Source organism: Neoarius graeffei, chromosome 14 (assembly GCF_027579695.1).
Source record: "Neoarius graeffei isolate fNeoGra1 chromosome 14, fNeoGra1.pri, whole genome shotgun sequence".
NCBI classification, from domain to species: Eukaryota; Metazoa; Chordata; class Actinopteri; order Siluriformes; family Ariidae; genus Neoarius; species Neoarius graeffei.
The window spans coordinates 44,264,930-44,275,474 of NC_083582.1; the positions used below are offsets into that span (position 1 = coordinate 44,264,930).

Here is a 10,545-nt window from a genome sequence, read left to right on the forward strand (position 1 = left end):
CACCGGGGCATCACGTGACCCTGTGACGTCAGGTGAAATACCTCAATAGCCATAGACTAAATAACACGTTAGATACAACTGCAACTAAATGTGTTTCTTCTCTTTTTCCTTTTTCATTTTGTAGGAGCAAATACAGCTGTTAAAAAAACTACACAAAAAGGTAGACACACCTGGTTATGAAATATGGACGTCTAATAAACACAGCTGTCTGTCAAGTTGTACATGCTCACATATTGTACCCTGATGGCTTAATACAAGACACTTATACAATGCATTCAGGAATAATGAATGTGTTGAGAGTGGATATACACACAGACATGAGTAATGTGGAAATGAAAGTGAACAGGACACTTTGTGCTGAAAGGAGATATGCAGAGCCTTTATTTTTAAATAAATTTCTGAGTGGATAGTATCTCCATCCTTTACTCTTGCATGCTGTAAAATGGGAATAAAAATATACTTTTGAGAGTTAAAAATCAACCACGAAGTTGGCAATTGAACTGCCCCCACTGAGCCAGCCCTGAGTGCGTGACATCACAGCTGTCACCGGTTTTAAAGGTCATAGGCAACGGTCGGGGGTGAAACGTGGAATATCAACTTTATTGTCTAGAACAACCCAAAAAGCAAATTCAATCTGCCTAGTGTCTAATTTGCACCCTAAAATGGAATAAAACAGTTAAAATATACTGTTTTGCCCAATTTCCAAAGGTTTGTTTACATCTCACTTATGCGCACTTTCACTGCCAGTGAACCGTCGTCGTGACGTCATTTGAGCCAAACAGACCGGGAGCAGTTCTGTGTTTACCTGCGAACCAAGCACACGTGTACGGACTTTGGTCGTGAGAGGTTGTGTAAAATGTCTGAAAGCGATAGCGATTTTGAAGTAGGAATTCTCCAAATTAAATATCGAGAGGTGAAACCATATATGTATGAACCTATGGCCATTGCAAAGCAATCAGTGAACGTGGTTCACTGGTTTGACTGTGCGGCTTCGGAATCGGACAGCGACTCGGCCGACTCTGATTGCGGTGACCCCGGACCTCAACAAGACTCACTCCCAAATGATTTATCCTGGTAATTATGATAAATTCTTACTTTCGTCATAATACTAAATAAGAGCCCTTTTGAAGAATAATTAAACCGCCCTCCCTAGTGGATATAGGTAACAATTACTGGACAGTGCACCGGTAGGCCACATTAGCCTGCCATCCGCGGCATTATACTATTTATAGCCTACTCTAAGCGAGAAAATATCCCTTTGTCTCATTTCCACAATGACTGTACAGGATCCCTCAGGATTCTTGAGTCAAGTCAAGTCAACGTTATTGTCAAATATGCTATACATGCTCAACATACAGCACAGATGAAATTTCAGTCCGCTCTGACCCACAGTGCAAACAGGCAATGCAATAAATAAAAATAGAATAACTGAAATAAACAATATAAACACACATATACATACACACACAACCCCGATTCCAAAAAAGTTGGGACAAAGTACAAATTTCTGCCTTTATTTTCATATTCTTTTATTTTAATTAATTTCCTGATATTTTTTTTAAAATTTTTCTTATTTTTGTTTTTGCAGGGTTGTTCTTTTTTTTTGGCACTCCCGTGACTCCAGTATGGTGCTGTGGGTGGAGAAATGAAAACTAAAAGTTAAAGAAAGGAGATTACAACCCCGATTCCAAAAAAGTTGGGACAAAGTACAAATTGTAAATAAAAACGGAATGCAATAATTTACAAATCTCAAAAACTGATATTGTATTCACAATAGAACATAGACAACATATCAAATATCGAAAGTGAGACATTTTGAAATTTCATGCCAAATACTGTCTCATATGAAATTTCATGACAGCAACACATCTCAAAAAAAGTTGGGACAGGGGCAATAAGAGGCTGGAAAAGTTAAAGGTACAAAAAAGGAACAGCTGGAGGACCAATTTGCAACTCATTAGGTCAATTGGCAATAGGTCATTAACATGACTGGGTATAAAAAGAGCATCTTGGAGTGGCAGCGGCTCTCAGAAGTAAAGATGGGAAGAGGATCACCAATCCCCCTAATTCTGCGCCGACAAATAGTGGAGCAATATCAGAAAGGAGTTCGACAGTGTAAAATTGCAAAGAGTTTGAACATATCATCATCTAAAGTGCATAAGATCATCAAAAGATTCAGAGAATCTGGAAGAATCTCTGTGTGTAAGGGTCAAGGCCGGAAAACCATACCGGGTGCCCGTGATCTTCGGGCCCTTAGACGGCACTGCATCACATACAGGCATGCTTCTGTATTGGAAATCACAAAATGGGCTCAGGAATATTTCCAGAGAACATTATCTGTGAACACAATTCACCGTGTCATCCGCCGTTGCCAGCTAAAACTCTACAGTTCAAAGAAGAAGCTGTATCTAAACATGATCCAGAAGCGCAGACGTCTTCTCTGGGCCAAGGCTCATTTAAAATGGACTGTGGCAAAGTGGAAAACTGTTCTGTGGTCAGACGAATCAAAATTTGAAGTTCTTTATGGAAATCAGGGACGCCGTGTCATTCGGACTAAAGAGGAGAAGGACCACCCAAGTTGTTATCAGCGCTCAGTTCAGAAGCCTGCATCTCTGATGGTATGGGGTTGTATTAGTGCATGTGGCATGGGCAGCTTACACATCTGGAAAGACACCATCAATGCTGAAACATGACAATGCCAAACCACATACTGCATCAATTACAGCATCATGGCTGCGTAGAAGAAGGGTCCGGGTACTGAACTGGCCAGCCTGCAGTCCAGATCTTTCACCCATAGAAAACATTTGGCACATCATAAAACGGAAGATACGACAAAAAAGACCTAAGACAGTTGAGCAACTAGAATCCTACATTAGACAAGAATGGGTTAACATTCCTATTCCTAAACTTGAGCAACTTGTCTCCTCAGTCCCCAGACGCTTACAGACTGTTGTAAAGAGAAAAGGGGATGTCTCACAGTGGTAAACATGGCCTTGTCCCAACTTTTTTGAGATGTGGTGTTGTCATGAAATTTAAAAATCACCTAATTTTTCTCTTTAAATGATACATTTTCTCAGTTTAAACATTTGATATGTCATCTATGTTCTATTCTGAATAAAATATGGAATTTTGAAACTTCCACATCATTGCATTCCGTTTTTATTTACAATTTGTAGTTTGCCCTGGCTTTTTTGGGGTTGTATTATCTTCTGCTTCTGTTTAATAATGCTTAATAATGGACCATGTGCTGCTTTGTAAATTGTGTTTTTAAAAATGAGTATGACTTGATATTTGACACCCAGTTACTTCATTTACGATTTCAATCCAGAAGTTGACATTGTTATTTGCTGATGATGCCATCCAAATAGTTGAGGCTGCATTTGAAAAGTAAATACTTTCGGTTTCCTTTCCTGAACATATGGGTGGAGATTTAAATCGCTTATGTCCATGTCATTGTAGTCTCCCTGATCTGTTTTCACAGTGTGAGATACACAGAGACTGACCACAATGAGGTAAGTGCTGTCATTCTGCCTGAATACTAAACCTTCCCTTTCACTGAAAGCAAAGTTACCCATAAGGGTACATTTAGTTTCTACCATTAGTCTGTATTTGTAATATAATGTGAATTAATGTTACAAAAATAACTGAAGGTACATAATTGGACCTTATGAACCACTCTTGTACCATAGAGGAATGCTTTACATGTACTTTAATGATATAAATGGTTTATATTGTTTTTTTCCTGAGAATGATATTGTTTTAGTGAGTTTCATTCATGCATATGACTCAGTTATTTCTTTCTCTACCAGTTCAACACAAGACACAATTTTCAAAACCAGACTTCTTCAGCTGGAATGCCATTTTACCTGGGCTCTGAACAAAAATGATGTAGATCTCACTGACCTTCTGAACAGGATAGAAGAACAGATTACCCTGGATCTTGGAGGGGGGACAGGAGTTGCACGTGCACACAGCTATAAGGGATTTGTGAAATTTCTTCTTGGATCCAATACTGAGGCTCTCAGCAACTTTGAGAGATCTGTAGAGCTCACTAAGTCTCATGGAAATGACTGTGACAAGTTGCTTGTTGTTGCTTATGGCGATCTTGCATGGTTATACTATCACATGGGTAATTTCACAGAGTGTGAAAGCTACTTGAATAAGCTTAGCGAGATTAAAGTGAAATATCCATCTGTCCCATATGCTGAGGTGCTTGGAGAAAAAGGATGGACATTCCTTAAGTTTTCTCGCAAATATTATGAAAGGGCTAAAGAGTGCTTCAAGAAGGCCCTGGAGCTGGAACCAGAGGAGGGTGAATGGAATAGCGGCCTTGCTACTGTTCTGTATCGGCTGAAGTATATACTCCAAGAGTCAGCGGCGTCAAATGAAACTTCAACTGAAAATTCAATTGATCAGCTTAGACGGGCCATAGCTATGAAACCAGATGATGATGTTCTTAAGGTTCTGCTTGCTCTTAGCTTGATTGCTCACAAGAAGTACAATGAGGCAGAGAGCCTAGTGGAGCAAGCCTTAGAGAGCTCTCCAGAACATCCACATGTGCTTCGATATGTTGCAAAGTTTTTGCGGATTCAAGGGTCTGTGGACAGGTCTATTGCCCTCCTAAAGACAGCATTAGAGAAAGTGACCAATGCAGCCTTTATACACTATCAGCTGGGGCTTTGCTATAAGCAAAAGATCCAGAATCTGAGGTTTGCAGGAAGCCACCACAGAACAGGTGCTGAAATTAAGCAAGCTCAAGAGCAGTGCATCTACCACTTGGAGATGGCAACCAAACTGAACTCCGGCTTCATTGCTGCTATGAGTGATCTGGCCCTCCAGTATGGGGAGAAGCAGGATATGCAGAGAGCAGAAGAAATGTTCCAGAAAACATTTCAGACAGCGAAAGAAAGAAACGAGACCTGCTGGTATGTTCATTTCTGTTATGCAGAATTCCAGCAGTACAGTATGAAATGTGAGCCTGCTGCCATCAAACACTACATTGAATGTCTGAAGATAAATCCAAATAGATCTCATGGGAAGAAAAGTGCTGAACGTCTGGAAAATATTGCAAAGAGAAGAATTGAGAACAACCCAGAGGATGGAGAGGCCTTTGGAATACTTGGAATCATTCATAAGGAACAAGGAGAAAAGCAACAAGCCATAGAGTGCTTTGAGAAAGCGCTGAGCTGTGAAGAGAATGAGGATTATCTCAGTCATCTTTGTGAACTTCAGATTTCATTACAATAATATTACAAATATCCTGTTTGATGTATATCCAATTATTTACACATTCATGAGAGTTTTATACACACACACACACACACACACACACACACACACTATAGATAAGACATTAAGATTGCTGTTGTAATGAGTAGATCATTAGTTCAACATGTTATTAATATTAAATATAGTAATGGAAGATTTCTGCTTTACTCCCTATTAATGTTTTATTATTAAAGTTTGTCCTGCACTTTGTTTTGTGAAAATCACTTTCTTTGAATAGAAATTAAAGTAATTTTAAATGAGAAACCATGACCTGTGTTGAGCTCTTTCCTGCAGAATAAATACAGCCATAGATTAAATAACATATTAGATACAACTGCAACTAAATGTGTTTGTCTCATCTCATTATCTGTAGCCACTTTATCCTTCTACAGGGTTGCAGGCAAGCTGGAGCCTATCCCAGCTGACTACGGGCGAAAGGCGGCATACACCCTGGACAAGTCGCCAGGTCATCATAGGGCTGACACATACACAACCATTCACACTCACACCTACGGTCAATTTAGAGTCACCAGTTAACCTAACCTGCATGTCTTTGGACTGTGGGGGAAACCGGAGCACCCGGAGGAAACCCACGCGGACACGGGGAGAACATGCAAACTCCACATAGAAAGGCCCTCGCCGGCCACGGGGCTCAAACCCGGACCTTCTTGCTGTGAGGTGACAGCGCTAACCACTACACCACCGTGCCACCCCTAAATGTGTTTGTTTCTTCATTTTTTCCTTTTTGATTTTTTAGGCGCAAATACAGCTGTTTAAAAAAATAAATAAATAAAAACTGGATAAACATGTAGACACACCTGGTTGTGGAATGTGGATGTCTAATAAAACACAACTGTCTGCCAAGTTTTACATGCTCACATATTGCACCCTCATGGCTTAATATGAGGGTAAGTCAAAAAGTTCTAAGACAAATGAAAAAAAATCTTTATGAAAATAAAGCTATTTCTCTACATATCCTCCATTTAAGTCTAAACACTTCTGCAAGTGATATTTCCATCGGAGAATTCGTTTGTATTCCTTTTTTTAAATTCTTTTGAATTCCTTTTGAAATTATAACATCTGTCTTAGAACTTTTTGACTTTGCCTCATACAAGACACTTATACAATGCATTTGCGAATGAGGAATGTGTTGAGAATGGATATACACACACATGATTAATCAGACCCTCCAGGATTTCGCGACGTTGCGATTTGCAACTTCAACGCAAATTCAACCAATCCCCGCGAATTCAGGGCGGTGTTGCAATTATATCCAATCACCGCAACTTTCCCGCAAATTTGACCAATCGTTGGCGTCGTCTTGAGGTGACGTCGACAAACTACCTTCCGCCTTACTTGTGCGAGTCAGTATTTATGTAGGCTTAAATTCTGTTACTGAAAGTGTGTCATGTTTACAGTGAAGGCCTGTGTGCACTTTACATTATTTTTTTTACTTAATACAAGAAATTAATGGATGCCAACATTTTTGTCAAAATGGTATTTTATTTCCCCTTGTTTAGGCAGCTTCAGCATCATACTGTGAGATTCTGCTCAAATTGTTTTTTTTCTCTTCTATGAAGCCTGAGCCATTTATTTTATTAGTTTATAATTATTGTTTAATTTAGTCTTCAGGACAGACTGCCTGCACACAGTACTAGCATTAATAGTTTTTTTTTTTTCTTACATGAAAGCTGAGGCATTTATATTATATTTTAAGGTAACTTCATGTTGTGCTGTGAGGTTCTATGCACTTTAACTTTTGAACCAAAAGGTGCATTTGGATAAGTAAAGCCTATTTTTCTGCATTTTTGTAGTTCTGGTAATCTTTTATATTGGTAAAGTTGTTTATAGGACCATTTCTCAGTGTCTTTTAGTGTTGCACCGATACCATTTTTTTGCCCCCGATACCGATACCTGGCTGTGCAGTACCGGCCGATACCGATACCATACCGATACCACTCCGTTTGAAATGTGTGTATATATTAGTGTTGCACCGATACCACTTTTTTGGCCCCGATACCGATACCTATACCTGGCTGTGCAGTACCAGCCAATACCGATACCATACCGATACCACTCCGTTTTATATATATATATATATATATATATATATATATATATATATATATATATGAAGAGCTGCATACTTGGATGTAAAATCATTGCTATCATGGCTTTGTCAGGCTGCTGCTTACCTTTGTGAAACAGGAAAAAGACTAATACAAAGTGAATCCAGTAGAAACTCTGTGTTCGTTCACATGTTTCGTCTTCAAATGTTTTATCAGGTTCGAGGTATTGAAACTGGCCGATTTAACTCCACCTCTCGAAACTTTCAGGCCGCAAATCTTGCATGTAGCCATTGTACTCGCCGGAGTTTCTATGCTGAAATATATCCAGACCGCCGACATTTTCTTCTCGTGGTTTGTTTTTCCTCCGCATGAAAAAGCTGCCCCTGTATTGGTTAAGAGCGGCTATTGGCCCGCTCTCATTGGTCTGGAGCAGGTCAATAGCAATAGCTGCTTGGCAGGCATGCACAGATCACACAACACAGAGTGTAGTGAGTGTCGGGAGAGAGAAGGCTGCGTTCAAGTGTCATACTAGCATCGGTAAATGGTATCGGCGCCCTATTTCTTGCTACTCGCCATTTTAGTGCCAGATCGGGGCCCCGCCCGATACTGGTATCGGTATCGGTGCAACACTAGTGTCTTTGTTTTTTTTAATCAATATAGTTTTTCAGTAATAACTTAATATTGAACATGTCACTCAATTTTAATCACAAAAAGAGAAAATCGCAACAATTCCTCGCAACTTTCACTTCCTCCCACAATGTAATCGCAACAACAACCTAAAAAACACCGCAACTTTCATCGCAATTTTTTGGAAAAAAAATTCCCCCGCAACATCAGACATTTTAGCCCGCAACGATCACAAAAAAGGCCCGCGGAATCCTGGGGGGACTGATTAATATGGAAATGAAAGTGAACAGGACAATTTATCTGTTATCCCCTGTGTAAACCATCATAGTAAAGGCAATAAAATCAGAAGATTTTGGAGATATATCAAACATTAATATCACTAAGTAAAGCAGCAGAGGTCTTCTCACAGTAAATCTATTCTAAGACACAAAAACACTGTTTTTTTCTAAACCAAAAACACTGACCCACCGGAATAGCACTTACAGTACAGTTAGGTCCACAAATATTTGGACAGAGACATTTTTCTAATTTTGGTTCTGTACATTACCACAATGAATTTTGAACAAAACAATTCAGATGCAGTTGAAGTTCAGACTTTCAGCTTTAATTCAGTGGGTTGAACAAAATGATTACATAAAATGTGAGGAACTAAAGCATTTTTAAACACAATCCCTTCATTTCAGGGGCTCAAAAGTAATTGGACAAATTAAATAATTGTAAATAAAATGTTCATTTCTAATACTTGGTTGAAAACCCTTTGTTGGCAATGACTGCCTGAAGTCTTGAACTCATGGACATCACCAGACGCTGTGTTTCCTCCTTTTTAATGCTCTGCCAGGCCTTTACTGCAGCGGTTTTCAGTTGCTGTTTGTTTGTGGGCCTTTCTGTCTGAAGTTTAGTCTTTAACAAGTGAAATGCAGGCTCAATTGGGTTGAGATCAGGTGATTGACTTGGCCATTCAAGAATATTCCACTTCTTTGCTTTAATAAACTCCTGGGTTGCTTTGGCTTTATGTTTTGGGTCATTGTCCATCTGTATTATGAAACGCCGACCAATCAGTTTAGCTGCATTTGGCTGGATTTGAGCACACAGTATGTCTCTGAATACCTCAGAATTCATCCGGCTGCTTCTGTCCTGTGTCACATCATCAATAAACACTAGTGACCCAGTGACACTGGCAGCCATGCATGCCCAAGCCATCACACTGCCTCTGCCGTGTTTTACAGATGATGTGGTATGCTTTGGATCATGAGCTGTACCATGCCTTCACCATACTTTTTTCTTTCCATCATTCTGGTAGAGGTTGATCTTGGTTTCATCTGTCCAAAGAATGTTCTTCCAGAACTGTGCTGGCTTTTTTAGATGTTTCTTAGCAAAGTCCAAGCTAGCCTTTTTATTCTTGAGGCTTATGAGTGGCTCGCACCGTGCAGTGAACCCTCTGTATTTACTTTCATGCAGTCTTCTCTTTATAGTAGATTTGGATATTGATACACCTACCTCCTGGAGAGTGTTGTTCACTTGGTTGGCTGTTGTGAAGGGGTTTCTCTTCACCGTGGAAATTATTCTGCAATCATCCACCACTGTTGTCTTCTGTGGGTGTCCAGGTCTTTTTGCATTGATGAGTTCACCAGTGCTTGCTTTCTTTCTCAGGATGTACCAAACTGTAGATTTTGCCACTCCTAATATTGTAGCAATTTCTCGGATGGGTTTTTTCTGTTTTCGCAGCTTATGGATGGCTTGTTTCACCTGCATGGAGAGCTCCTTTGACCACATGTTTTCTTCACAGCAAAATCTTCCAAATGCAAGCACCACACCTCAAATCAACTCCAGGCCTTTTATCTGCTTAATTGAGAATGACATAACGAAGGAATTGCCCACACCTGCCCATGAAATAGTCTTTGAGTCAATTGTCCAATTACTTTTGGTCCCTTTAAAAACAGGGTGGCACATGTTAAGGAGCTGAAACTCCTAAACCCTTCATCCAATTTTAATTTGGATACCCTCAAATGAAAGCTGAAAGTATGGACTTTATGTCCATGTCCATTATATAACTATAACTTGAATATTTTTCAGTAAACAGGTAAAAAAACAAAATTTGTGTCAGTGTCCAAATATATATGGACCTAACTGTACATATATCAGTGACCCACTAACTCTATAATATGAGGTGAATTCAGGTAAATAGGGACAATTAAACTTAACAGCATTCATTTATTTTTGTCCCAAAAGTCAAAGTTTTGTCCTGAAAATAATAATAATAATAATAATAATAATAATAATAATAATAATAATAATAATGTTATTATTATTATTATTATTATTATTATTATTATTATTATTAATAGTGTGCAGGTTGCATGAATATATGATCACCTGCGCATTACAGAATTAACAATACAACAATATCTAAATATTACAAACTAAGAATGTACAATAATGTAGATATTAAGCTAAAACTACAATCAAGTTATGATAAAAGAAACACAAAAAATATATAATCAAGGTTCTAATTAGAGCTTATTTATAAAAGCTAACTTAAATAAATGTGTTTCCAGAGTTTTACAGTTATGAATACTACTTG

At 38.8% G+C, this 10,545-nt stretch overlaps 1 protein-coding gene across 1 annotated transcript; it reads left to right on the forward strand.

Annotated features, from left to right (window-relative positions):
• Nucleotides 1-3,429: 3,429 nt before the first annotated feature.
• On the forward strand, nt 3,430-5,345 carry LOC132897725 (interferon-induced protein with tetratricopeptide repeats 5-like). Its single transcript, XM_060938951.1, has 2 exons — nt 3,430-3,512; nt 3,810-5,345. The coding sequence occupies exons 1-2, from the start codon at nt 3,508-3,510 to the stop codon at nt 5,245-5,247; spliced, it is 1,443 nt and encodes a 480-aa protein (XP_060794934.1). The 5' UTR covers nt 3,430-3,507; the 3' UTR covers nt 5,248-5,345.
• The last annotated feature ends 5,200 nt before the right edge of the window (nt 5,346-10,545 follow it).